At 40.7% G+C, this 13,292-nt stretch overlaps 1 protein-coding gene across 2 annotated transcripts in view; it reads left to right on the top strand.

The window, feature by feature from the left end:
• The window catches only part of LOC139379120 (protein phosphatase 1 regulatory subunit 14B-like), a 47,718-nt gene extending 35,878 nt beyond the window's left edge, over positions 1 to 11,840 (top strand). The window contains exons 2-3 of one of the 2 annotated variants that reach the window (XM_071121952.1): positions 6,241 to 6,357; positions 9,290 to 11,840. In XM_071121952.1, coding sequence (XP_070978053.1) covers positions 6,241 to 6,357; positions 9,290 to 9,358 — 186 coding nt within the window. In that variant the 3' untranslated portion in view covers positions 9,359 to 11,840. The remainder of the gene's footprint in view (positions 1 to 6,240; positions 6,358 to 9,289) is intronic. The other variant, XM_071121951.1, reaches the window with a different exon arrangement.
• The last annotated feature ends 1,452 nt before the right edge of the window (positions 11,841 to 13,292 follow it).

Genomic DNA, 13,292 nt, shown 5'->3' with positions numbered 1-13,292 from the left:
TAATACTGAGTTTGAGCTATTTTGACCAATGTACTAATACTAGGGTTTCTATAATAGGGCTGATACTACTGTCTATACTACTACGTACTAGGGTTGATACCTGTATCTTTATGGTGTCTATACTAGGGCTGATACCTGTATCTTTATGGTGTCTATACTAGGGCTGGTACCTGTATCTTTATGGTGTCTATACTAGGGCTGATACCTGTATCTTTATGGTGTCTGTATCTTTATGGTGTCTATACTAGGGCTAATACCTGTGTCTTTATGGTGTCTATACTAGGGCTGATACCTGTATCTTTATGGTGTCTATACTAGGGCTGATACCTGTATCTTTATGGTGTCTATACTAGGGCTGGTACCTGTATCTTTACGGTGTCTATACTAGGGCTGATACCTGTATCTTTATGGTGTCTGTATCTTTATGGTGTCTATACTAGGGCTGGCACCTGTATCTTTATGGTTTCTATACTAGGGCTGATGCCTGTATCTTTATGGTGTCTATACTAGGGCTGGTACCTGTATCTTCATGGTGTCTATACTAGGGCTGGTACCTGTATCTTTATGGTGTCTGTATCTTTATGGTGTCTATACTAGTGCTGGTACCTGTATCTTTATGGTGTCTGTACTAGGGCTCGTACCTGTATCTTTATGGTGTCTATACGAGGGCGGGTACCTGTATCTTTATGGTGTCTGTACTAGGGCTCGTACCTGTATCTTTATGGTGTCTATACGAGGGCGGGTACCTGTATCTTTATGGTGTCTATACGAGGGCGGGTACCTGTATCTTTATGGTGTCTGTATATTTATGGTATCTATACTAGGGCTGGTACCTGTATCTTGATGGTGTCTGTATCTTTATGGTGTCTATACTAGGGCTGGTACCTGTATCTTTATGGTGTCTGTATATGTATGGTGTCTATACGAGGGCGGGTACCTGTATCTTTATGGTGTCTGTATATTTATGGTGTCTATACTAGGGCTGGTACCTGTATCTTGATGGTGTCTGTATCTTTATGGTGTCTATACGAGGGCGGGTACCTGTATCTTTATGGTGTCTGTATATTTATGGTATCTATACTAGGGCTGGTTTCTGTATCTTTATGGTGTCTGTATCTTCATGGTATCTATACTAGGGCTGGTACCTGTATCTTTATGGTGTCTGTATCTTTATGGTGTCTATACTAGGGCTGGTACCTGTATCTTTATGGTGTCTATACTAGGGCTGGTACCTGTATCTTTATGGTGTCTATACCAGGGCTGGTACCTGTATCTTTATGGTGTCTGTATCTTTATGGTGTCTATACTAGGGCTGGTACCTGTATCGTTTTGGTGTCTGTACTAGGGCTGATACCTGTACCTTTATGGTGTCTATACTAGGGCTGGTACCTGTATCTTGATGGTGTCTGTACTAGGGCTGGTACCTCTATCTTTATGGTGTCTATACTAGGGCTGATACCTGTATCTTTATGGTGTCTGTACGATACCAGTATTGTGTTACTTGTTAGTATCATGGCATGGAAGCAAAACACGATGCATATTTAACTTCTTTATGAAAACATTCCTAAAGTTGGAAACAAACATTATGTTGTCATCCAGAGTCACATATGTTTTCTAATCTATATATATATTTATTTTCTAATATATATTTTTACAGATTAGAGTCATAATGGAGACTAGACATCTACCACCCCTCAACCAATCAGATTAGAGCCATACGGGAGACATCTACCACCCCACCACCAATCAGATTAGAGTCATAATGGAGACTAGACAACTACCACCCCACCACCAATCAGATTAGAGTCATAAGGAAGACCTCTACCACCCCACCACCAATCAGATTAGAGTGATAAGGGAGACATCTACCACCCCACCACCAATCCGATTAGAGTCATAAGGAAGACATCTACCACCCCACCACCAATCAGATTAGAGCCATTATGGAGACTAGACATCTACCACCCCACCACCAATCAGATTAGAGTCATGAGGAAGACATCTACCACCCCACCACCAATCAGATTAGAGTCATGAGGAAGACATCTACCACCCCACCACCAATCAGGTTAGAGTCATAAGGAAGACATCTACCACCCCACCACCAATCAGATTAGAGCCATTATGGAGACTAGACATCTACCACCCCACCACCAATCAGATTAGAGTCATGAGGAAGACATCTCCCACCCCACCACCAATCAGATTAGAGCCATTATGGAGACTAGACATCTACCATGGATCTATGAGATTAGAGGGGACAATGTCGTTTTTTGTCCTTCCACACTGGTTCTGAAATCACCATTACCCACTAACTCATTTTTTTCAGATTAATAAGTGTTTGAACTAGTTATGTATCAATATTTATCGTTTACAAATTAGCTACAGAGAGATCTTCTTTGGCCACGCAGTGCGCCTCGCAAACGGCGAGGTGTCCTTGTTATGAAACTAGTAATTTTACCCTGTATATCTAGAAAATATAACCATAAACACGGATTGTTTAAAGCAAAACTACCAAAACTTTTGCCGATGGTGAACAATCTAAATGAAATCTATAATAATCTATAGTAATCTATAATAATCTATAGTAATCTATAATAATCTATAGTAATCTATAGTAATCTATAATAATCTATAGTAATCTATAATAATCTATAGTAATCTATAATAATCTATAGTAATCTATAGTAATCTATAGTAATCTATAATAATCTATAGTAATCTATAATAATCTATAGTAATCTATAATAATCTATTGTAATCTATAATAATCTATAGTAAACCTGTTCAGCAGGTTTAGCCACTAGCTCACTTTTATTCTGGTAAAACACCATGTTCAACATCCCATTGATAATAATTACCTAGCAAATGACATCGGTTGTCACTCAACTAATAAAGCCTAATATCACGCGTTGCCATTTTAGTATTTTGAATGCTGAAGGAGATCAGGAACAGGTCGTTTACTTCTCATTGGTCAGCATGCGAAGCTGAGCTCAGTGCTCAGTTTGACAAATGCTACTGATATTACCTGGAGTTGTTCAGCATATAACATGACATGTCTGTCAACGCAGGTACATGTAGTTGGACACTGAAGGAGAGGAGATGCATCAGCTGTCACCCGGGAACGGTACTTTTTAAAATGAACTTGTTAGGTTACAACTTTACTTACTGTGGAAAGTAACTCGCTAGTCGTTAAAATTAGCTAAGGAGCGCTACAGAGAGATGGTTTTGCATTACCAATGACCAATTACCTGAAAATGCCTGGCCCGTGTTAGTCATTGTTTTGCCCCAGTAGAGGGCGCACACTACCTTAGAATGGCTTGCCTACTTAGGACTCACGGAATATTCAGAGTGAAAACATTTAGCACCCAAAGGGTTGTCAAGCAGCACTGATGACATCACGGAGGAAAGCTCAAGACTGAGTTCTCTGTCAGATTTCCTAATAGTTGTATCAGTTGTTTTAGTAAATTGAACCGTGTATTATTCATATTATTATTATCATTATCGTTCATATTACTATTATTATTATTAGTATCATCGCTATCATTAATATTATTATCATTATTTGTATTATTACCATCATTATCATTAATATTATTATCATTATTATTAATATTATTATTATCATTATCGTTCATATTATTGTTATTACTATCATCGATATCATTAATATTTTTAACATAATTATCATTAATACTATTATCATTAATTTTATCGTCGTTATTATGATAATAATGATAATAATGATAAAATATTAATGATAATAATGATAATACATTTAATATATATATAATATTATTATCATTATTATCATTCATATTATTATTATTATTATTATTATTATTATCATAATAACGACGATACAATTATTATCATTAATATTATTATCAGGTATCTTAGGTCAGTTAGGATCACCACTTTATATTAAGAATGTGAAATGTCAGAATAATAGTAGAGATAATGATTTATTTCAGCTTTTGTTTCTTTCATCACATTCCCAGTGGGTCAGAAGTTTACATACACTCAATTAGTATTTGGTAGCATTGCCTTTAAATTGTTTAACTTGGGTAAAGCATTTCGAGTAGCCTTCCACAAGCTTCCAACAATAAGTTGGGTGAATTTTGGCCTATTCCTCCTGACAGAGCTGGTGTAACTGAGTCAGGTTTGTAGGCCTCCTTGCTCGCACACGCTGTTTCAGTTCTACCCACAAATGTTCTATAGGATTGAGGTCAGGGCTTTGTGATGGCCACTCCAATACCTTGACTTTGTTGTCCATAATCCATTTTGCCACAACTTTGGAAGTATGCTTGGGGTCATTGTCCATTTGGAAGACCCATATGCGACTAAGCTTTAACTTCCTGACTAATGTCTTGAGATGTTGCTTCAATATATCCACATCATTTTCCTACCTCATGATACCATCTATTTTGTAAAGTGCACCAGTCCCTCCTGCAGCAAAGCACCCCCACAACATGATGCTGCCACCCCTGTGCTTCACGGTTGGGATGGTGTTCTTCAGCTTGCAAGCCTCCCCCTTTTTCCTCGAAACATAACGATGGTCATTATGGCCAAACAGTTCTTTTTTTTGTTTCATCAGACCAGAGGACATTTCTCCAAATAGTAAAATCTTTGTCCCCATGTGCAGTTGCAAAACGTAGTCTGGCTTTTTTATGGCGGTTTTGGAGCAGTGGCTTCTTCCTTGCTGAACAGCCTTTCAGGTTATGTTGATATAGGACTAATTTTACTGTGGATATATATACTTTTGTACCTGTTTCCTCCAGCATCTTCACAAGGTCCTTTGCTGTTGTCCTGGGATTGATTTGCACTTTTCGCACCAAAGTACGTTTATCTCTAGGAGACAGAACGCGTCTCCTTCCTGAGCGGTCTGACGGCTGTGTGGTCCCATGGTGTTTATACTTGCGTACTGTTGTTTGTACAGATGAACGTGGTACCTTCAGGCATTTGAAAATTGCTCCCAAGGATGAACCAGACTTGTGGAGGTCTACAATTTCTTTTCTGAGGTCTTGGCTGATTTTTTTTGATTTTCCCATGATGTCAAGCAAAGAGGCACTGAGTTTGATGGTAGGCCTTGAAATAAATCCACAGGTACACCTCCAATTGACTCAAATGATGTCAATTAGCCTATCAGAAGCTTCTAAAGCCATGACATCATTTTCTGGAATTTTCCAAGCTGTATAAAGGCAAACGACTTAGTGTATGTAAACTTCTGACCCACTGGAATTGTGATACAGTGAATTATAAGTGAAATAATCTGTCTGTAAACAGTTGTTGGAAAAATGACTTGTGTCATGGGCAAACTAGATGGTCTAACCGACTTGCCAAAACTACAGTTTGTTAACAAGACAAGTGTATGTAAACTTCCGACTTCAACTGTATGTAATCGGCTATTTAAAGTTAGCCTAGGGGCCATCCCAATTACAACTACACTACTTAATTGGCTATTTAAAGTTAGCCTAGGGGCCATCCCAATTACAACTACACTACTTAATTGGCTATTTAAAGTTAGCCTAGTGGCCAACCCAATGAGAGTGAACCAACATTGAAACAACATTGAAGCAACATTGAAACAACAGTGAAACAACATTGAAGAATGGCTACGGTGCATAAAGATGGAGGAATTCAAATATGACAGTTATTGTTTTTAAAAGTTATTAAACTACGGCGCTCAATATGGTTCAATATGGTTCAATATGGTTCAATATGGCTCAATATGGCTCAATATGGCTCAATATGGCTCAATATGGTTCAATATGATTCAATATGGTTCAATATGGTTCAATGTGGCTCAATATGGTTCAATGTAGCTCAATATGGCCTAATATGGTTCGATGGGGTTCAATATGTTTCAATGTGCCTCAATATGGTTCAATATGGCTCAATATGGTTCAATATGATTCAATGTGGTTCAATGTGACAATAAATCAGCACAAATCAACCTTTTTTGTGTGGCTTTTTCTAAAACGCTGCCGTCTTGGAAACAGAATTGGGATCATGTCTACTCTGCAATTGACGTCATGATCTAAGAGTAATGCAGACAAATGTACAATACAACGACCTACTTAGCCAACAAGGCATTTGTTGTAAGTACAATGGGGGAGGGGGGTACCATCTTATGCACCTCCTGAAAGATTACTGTGTTGTATCCACTTGTCGACTCGCAGATCTTCTTCCATTTCACTGGTTTCTCATCCCTCTCTCCTCTTCTCTCCTCTATTTCAGGAAGAGGCTATACCAGAGTTGGAGATAGATGTGGATGAGCTGCTGGACATGCCCAGTGATGATGACCGAGGAGCCAGAGTTAAAGATCTCCTGATAGACTGTTACAAACCTACTGAGGTACGTCAGGCCTTTCGGCAATAATATATTCCTCATGCTGCTGTTGAATCGGGGGGTCGTGTATTTTAGGGTTTTGAACCCCAGGAAGAGTAGCTGCTCCCTAGCTAATGGGGATCCTAATCAAAAAAAGAGTCTCCCTTCCTTAGCCAGGGCCACACACAACCCCTAGCACCTATCCCCTAGACACTTGTCCTTGAGCTGATTTTAATTTTGCCATGGTTTATAAAATGAATCAAGTCAGTTACAACTGTGGATGGATTTGAAACCTACCGGAGGGTCTCTCTCTCCAGGAACAGGGTTGGAGTTAAAACCTCCAGGAGGGTCTCTCTCCAGGTACAGGGTTGGAGTTAAAACCTACAGGAAGGTATCTCTCCAGGAACAGGGTTGGAGTTAAAACCTCCAGGAGGGTCTCTCTCCAGGAACAGGGTTGGAGAGCCCTGCCCTAGAGACAGTTGTTTCTAACGGTGTGTTTTGTCCCTCTTCTCTCACTGTAGGTGGTTGTTACTAACAGTGTGTTTTGTCCCTCTTCTCTCCTTGTAGGATGTTGTTACTAACGGTGTGTTTTGTCCCTCTTCTCTCACTGTAGGTGGTTGTTACTAACGGTGTGTTTTGTCCCTCTTCTCTCCCTGTAGGATGTTGTTACTAACGGTGTGTTTTGTCCCTCTTCTCTCCTTGTAGGATGTTGTTCCTAACGGTGTGTTTTGTCCCTCTTCTCTCACTGTAGGTGGTTGTTACTAACGGTGTGTTTTGTCCCTCTTCTCTCCCTGTAGGATGTTGTTACTAACGGTGTGTTTTGTCCCTCTTCTCTCCTTGTAGGATGTTGTTACTAACAGTGTGTTTTGTCCCTCTTCTCTCACTGTAGGTGGTTGTTACTAACAGTGTGTTTTGTCCCTCTTCTCTCCCTGTAGGATGTTGTTATTAACGGTGTGTTTTGTCCCTCTTCTCTCCCTGTAGGATGTTGTTATTAACGGTGTGTTTTGTCCCTCTTCTCTCCTTGTAGGTGGTTGTTACTAACAGTGTGTTTTGTCCCTCTTCTCTCCCTGTAGGTGGTTGTTACTAACGGTGTGTTTTGTCCCTCTTCCCTCCCTGTTGGATGTTGTTACTAACGGTGTGTTTTGTCCCTCTTCTCTCCCTGTAGGATGTTGTTACTAACAGTGTGTTTTGTCCCTCTTCTCTCCCTGTAGGTGGTTGTTACTAACGGTGTGTTTTGTCCCTCTTCTCTCCTTGTAGGATGTTGTTACTAATGGTGTGTTTTGTCCCTCTTCTCTCCTTGTAGGATGTTGTTACTAACAGTGTGTTTTGTCCCTCTTCTCTCCTTGTAGGATGTTGTTACTAACAGTGTGTTTTGCCCCTCTTCTCTCCTTGTAGGATGTTGTTACTAACAGTGTGTTTTGTCCCTCTTCTCTCCTTGTAGGATGTTGTTACTAACGGTGTGTTTTGTCCCTCTTCTCTCACTGTAGGTGGTTGTTACTAACGGTGTGTTTTGTCCCTCTTCTCTCCCTGTAGGATGTTGTTACTAACGGTGTGTTTTGTCCCTCTTCTCTCCTTGTAGGATGTTGTTACTAACGGTGTGTTTTGTCCCTCTTCTCTCACTGTAGGTGGTTGTTACTAACGGTGTGTTTTGTCCCTCTTCTCTCCCTGTAGGATGTTGTTACTAACGGTGTGTTTTGTCCCTCTTCTCTCCTTGTAGGATGTTGTTACTAACAGTGTGTTTTGTCCCTCTTCTCTCACTGTAGGTGGTTGTTACTAACGGTGTATTTTGTCCCTCTTCTCTCCCTGTAGGATGTTGTTACTAACAGTGTGTTTTGTCCCTCTTCTCTCCCTGTAGGATGTTGTTACTAACGGTGTGTTTTGTCCCTCTTCTCTCCTTGTAGGATGTTGTTACTAACGGTGTGTTTTGTCCCTCTTCTCTCACTGTAGGTGGTTGTTACTAACGGTGTGTTTTGTCCCTCTTCTCTCCCTGTAGGATGTTGTTACTAACAGTGTGTTTTGTCCCTCTTCTCTCACTGTAGGTGGTTGTTACTAACAGTGTGTTTTGTCCCTCTTCCCTCCTTGTAGGATGTTGTTACTAACGGTGTGTTTTGTCCCTCTTCTCTCCCTGTAGGATGTTGTTACTAACAGTGTGTTTTGTCCCTCTTCTCTCCCTGTAGGATGTTGTTATTAACGGTGTGTTTTGTCCCTCTTCTCTCCCTGTAGGTGGTTGTTACTAATGGTGTGTTTTGTCCCTCTTCTCTCCCTGTAGGATGTTGTTACTAACAGTGTGTTTTGTCCCTCTTCTCTCCCTGTAGGTGGTTGTTACTAACAGTGTGTTTTGTCCCTCTTCTCTCCCTGTAAGTGGTTGTTACTAACAGTGTGTTTTGTCCCTCTTCTCTCCCTGTAGGTGGTTGTTACTAACGGTGTGTTTTGTCCCTCTTCTCTCCTTGTAGGATGTTGTTACTAACGGTGTGTTTTGTCCCTCTTCTCTCCTTTTAGGATGTTGTTACTAATGGTGTGTTTTGTCCCTCTTCTCTCCTTGTAGGATGTTGTTACTAACGGTGTGTTTTGTCCCTCTTCTCTCCTTGTAGGATGTTGTTACTAACGGTGTGTTTTGTCCCTCTTCTCTCCTTGTAGGATGTTGTTACTAACAGTGTGTTTTGTCCCTCTTCTCTCCTTGTAGGATGTTGTTACTAACGGTGTGTTTTGTCCCTCTTTTCTCCTTGTAGGATGTTGTTACTAATGGTGTGTTTTGTCCCTCTTCTCTCACTGTAGGTGGTTGTTACTAACGGTGTGTTTTGTCCCTCTTCTCTCCCTGTAGGTGGTTGTTACTAACGGTGTGTTTTGTCCCTCTTCTCTCCTTGTAGGATGTTGTTACTAATGGTGTGTTTTGTCCCTCTTCTCTCCCTGTAGGTGGTTGTTACTAACGGTGTGTTTTGTCCCTCTTCTCTCCCTGTAGGACTTTGTGTCTGATCTGCTGGATAAGATTCGTGGCATGCAGAAACTCACCACCCCCCAGAAGAAATAACCTCACCCCTTTCTCCTCCCTCAGCCCAAATGGCCTTCCCCCACCCCCAACCTCACGAAAACTGAAGAAATAGGAGCTTTGCCTCCTCAGAGATGGCGGGAGGAGGAGGAGAAGAGAGTGGAGTAGAGGGACGAAGATAAAGAGAAGAGAGGGTGGAAGAGGAGGAGAGAAGATTGAAGCAGCCAATCAGATCTAAGCATGGCTCATGATGTCCTATCCTGTGGTTTTATTTTAATGTTTTATTTAGTTGAATCTTATTTTTTAGTTTTTTTAAAGGGGTATGTATTGTTGTTAAATGATCAATGGATCTGTGCTATTTCTCATGTTAATGTGATGCCAGTGAACATAGCATACTATAATGTGGCTGTATGTTTAGTAGTGGTGAGTTTTAGTCCCAAATGGTAACTTATCTTTTATAGTCCACTACTTCTAACCAGGGCTCTGGTTGTGGACTGGGTGATAGGGAGCCATTTTGGCTCTGGTTGTGGACTAGGAGATAGGGAGACATTTTGGCTCTGGTTGTGGACTGGGCGATAGGGAGCCATTTTGGCTCTGGTTGTGGACTAGGTGATAGGGAGCCATTTTGGCTCTGGTTGTGGACTGGGCGATAGGGAGCCATTTTGGCTCTGGTTGTGGACTAGGTGATTAGGAGCCATTTTGGGACATAACCTTTTGAGTTTTAGGATGGGACTGACTCCTGCGTATAATACAGTGTATACATTTAAATGTTAGTCATTTAGCCGATGCTCTTATCCAGAGCGACTTATAGGAGCGATTAGGGTTAAGTGCCTTGCTCAAGGGCACAACGGCAGATTTTTCACCTAGTCGGTTCGGGGATACAAACCAACAACCTTTCTGTTATTGGTCCAATGCTCTTAACCACTAGGATACCTGCTGCCCTATACGCAGCTCTGTGTGTGTTTAACGTGTGTGTGGTCTGGAACACACACACACACACACACACACAACACACACACACACACACACACACCGGGGGACTTGAACAAAGTGGCCTTGTTTCTTTCTTGCTCTATATTTCTCTGTCTCTTTTTGTTCTTCTTCTTCTCTAAAACAGTTTCTTTTCTCTCACGTAGTGTGCAGTCTAAGGGCTATTTTCAGTGAGGACTCATGGAGAGTTTTCAGTAGAGCAGTAAACCAATGAGGGGTGAGATGGGAGGAGGGAATGAAGGCAGGGCAAGCAAAGGGAGGGAGGGGGGAGGGGGGGGCACTGTAGTGGAAAATTATGGCTGTCTGGATGCTTTTATCCAAATAGCAACACACACACACACTCACACACACACACACGCACACAGGAAACAGCAGTAACAGAGTCACAGACCACAGCTGCTGCTCCTTCATGCTCACATGTTAATAGTGGCTCTCTCTCCAACAAACACACAAATGGGAAGGGGGGGTGAAAAACCTAATCATTGAGAGATAAATAGAGCGACAGGGAGAGAGAGAGAGAGAGAGAGAGAATCAGAGGTCTTACCCTTCCTGGCTCACAAGGCCTCAGTGTTGCTTATCAGCTCTCTATCTGTCCTCACACACACACACACACACACAGACACACACACACACACACACCCACACACACACAGAGACACACACACACACACACACACCCACACACACACAGACACACATCTCTCTATTTGGCCCTCACTCCTTCCTTCTTCTCTCTCCTTCCGTTCTACTTCCAACAATCATCTACACCGATGACACCTTCCCCTCCCTCCATCTCTCTATTCAATCCGCATCGTGGAAGTTCAGCTTTACAGCGTGTCTGAAAGGGGATGTTTCCGTGGAGACCTCATTCACCGGTAAAACCTGTATAAGTCTACTCAATTCGGAAATGACCTTGACATTTCTATCACGGGCGTTTAAGGTTTTCCCAGATTGAATAAAAATCCGACTTTGCCTTTTGGCCTTTATTTATGTTACAAACCAAATAGAACGGGACTTTAATTTTTAATGGAACAATGTTTGTTTGTTGTTGATGTTTCTCCTCTTTTTAAAAAGGAGATCCTATTGTTGTTTAGAAAATAGGTCATCTAGAGGTCACCTAGAGGTCATTTATATCTCTACACTGCATTCTTTAGATGCAAATATCTATTCTAGGACAATTTTTTACTGTGTTTATTATTATTGTTATTATTATTAAGCCTTGGGTGTGTCCCAAATGGCACCCTATTCCCTATATAGTGCACTACTTTTGGCCAGAGCCCTATGTGGGCCCTGTGATAAGACTGCCGTTCTTTCCAGGGTGTACTTGTACATCTGCCTCACAGCACATGAAACATGCTCATATGGGCTGTTCTGACTCTGATATGGCGACTTACTTACCCATAAGTCTCTGGTCTAATGTAGTGCAGTGTGTAGGGGAATAAAGAAACCATTGGAGACGTAGCCCTGATAGACTGTTGTTGGGTGTGTCGGACTTATTTTACTGTATGACAACTTGCAAAAAACAAACAAACAACAACAAAAAAAAAAGATATTTTATTGATTAAAATAAATGCTGTTTTAGAAGTGATGTGTTTCTGGAGGAAAAGATGAACAAACTGAAAAACAAAAATGTAGCAATATCAACAGGGTCTTGTTATTTACCAATTTTGTTACACTTTTATGCAACTTTAATAAAAATATGTTAAAATGAATTGTGTGTGTGTGTGTGTTTGTCCTTCAGAATGATGTGGATTTGTGTGTGTGTAACAACCAATTATGTTTATGTGTGTCATTGGTAACATAACATGTATCACTGACATTGGAAATGGTTTTGTCGCCACCTGCAGGACATCTGTGGTATAATTATATCGTAAATAGAGCGCGCCAACAAAGACTTCATAATTAACCCAAGATAGACTAGAGCCTTTTTCCAATGGCAGCAAATGAATCAGTGGGCAGAACGAGGAAGGAGGTGGGCGGAGCCTAGCGGTTATTTGCATATTTCCGTTAGTGAACTCCTGCTATGTAAAGTGCGAATGCGCAAGAACTAATTTCGCTTTTACACTTCTTCTAAACAACGCATTTAAAAAAAAAAACGTTGGTGATACAGTCTACAAAACGCAGTCCACTATGTTTATTAAAGATTCTAGTTTTGTAAACTGTATGGACTTCAAATGTTTTATCAATGAGAAAATTATTAGAACTTCATCAAAATCCATCTTCTCCCAGTGTCGGCCACTGGGCTTCCTCTCATCACCATATTTGATAGTGAGTGGAAACGCCAACCGGATGCTTCACGTTTATACATGTGGTGAAATATCTGGCTCATTGTTCTATCTGTGTAGTCCTAAAACCCGGAAAATGATTTGCCCCTGGTTCGTTTCGTCATCCATATGGGGAAAGAACAGGGTTTCGGGAACAAACACTGAAAATAAGGTCTGAGGTTAACACAGGACAAGGAGACTGCTATTATTATATACGTTCTGTTCTATGAAATAATAGCAGTCAGTTAACATGAACTTTATGAATTATGACGCCTTTATGTGCTTTTTTAAAAATGACATAAATTCTTCAAAATGGATAAAAAGTGACGTTAGCTGAGAAAATCTATCAGATCTCCTAAACCTGTTTACCAGAACCTTATTTTCGACGTTTGTCCTAAAACCAGACACACAAATCAAACGCCATTCATTTTCCCCATAGGAAAAAAATAAATAAATTGGACCAACTGTGGACATTTTGTTGGTTCCCTCAAGGTCAATTATTTGGCTATTATTTATTTATTTTCTAGGGGCTTTAGGGTTAAGGTTAGAAACAGTGTTATGGTTAGGGTTAGTTTCAGGGTAAGGTTAATTAAGGAGGTTAGGGTTTAGGAAAATAGTATTTTTAATGGGACTGAATTGTGTGTCCCCACAAAGTTAGTTGTACAAGACTGTGTGTATTTGTATCCCAAAATAGCTTGGTTTTTCCAGTGACAAATTCCGCG

Source organism: Oncorhynchus clarkii, chromosome 21, assembly GCF_045791955.1.
Source record: "Oncorhynchus clarkii lewisi isolate Uvic-CL-2024 chromosome 21, UVic_Ocla_1.0, whole genome shotgun sequence".
Lineage (NCBI taxonomy): Eukaryota > Metazoa > Chordata > Actinopteri > Salmoniformes > Salmonidae > Oncorhynchus > Oncorhynchus clarkii.
Note: the sequence above shows the minus strand (reverse complement) of the source record. Positions and strands in the feature narration are given on the sequence as shown.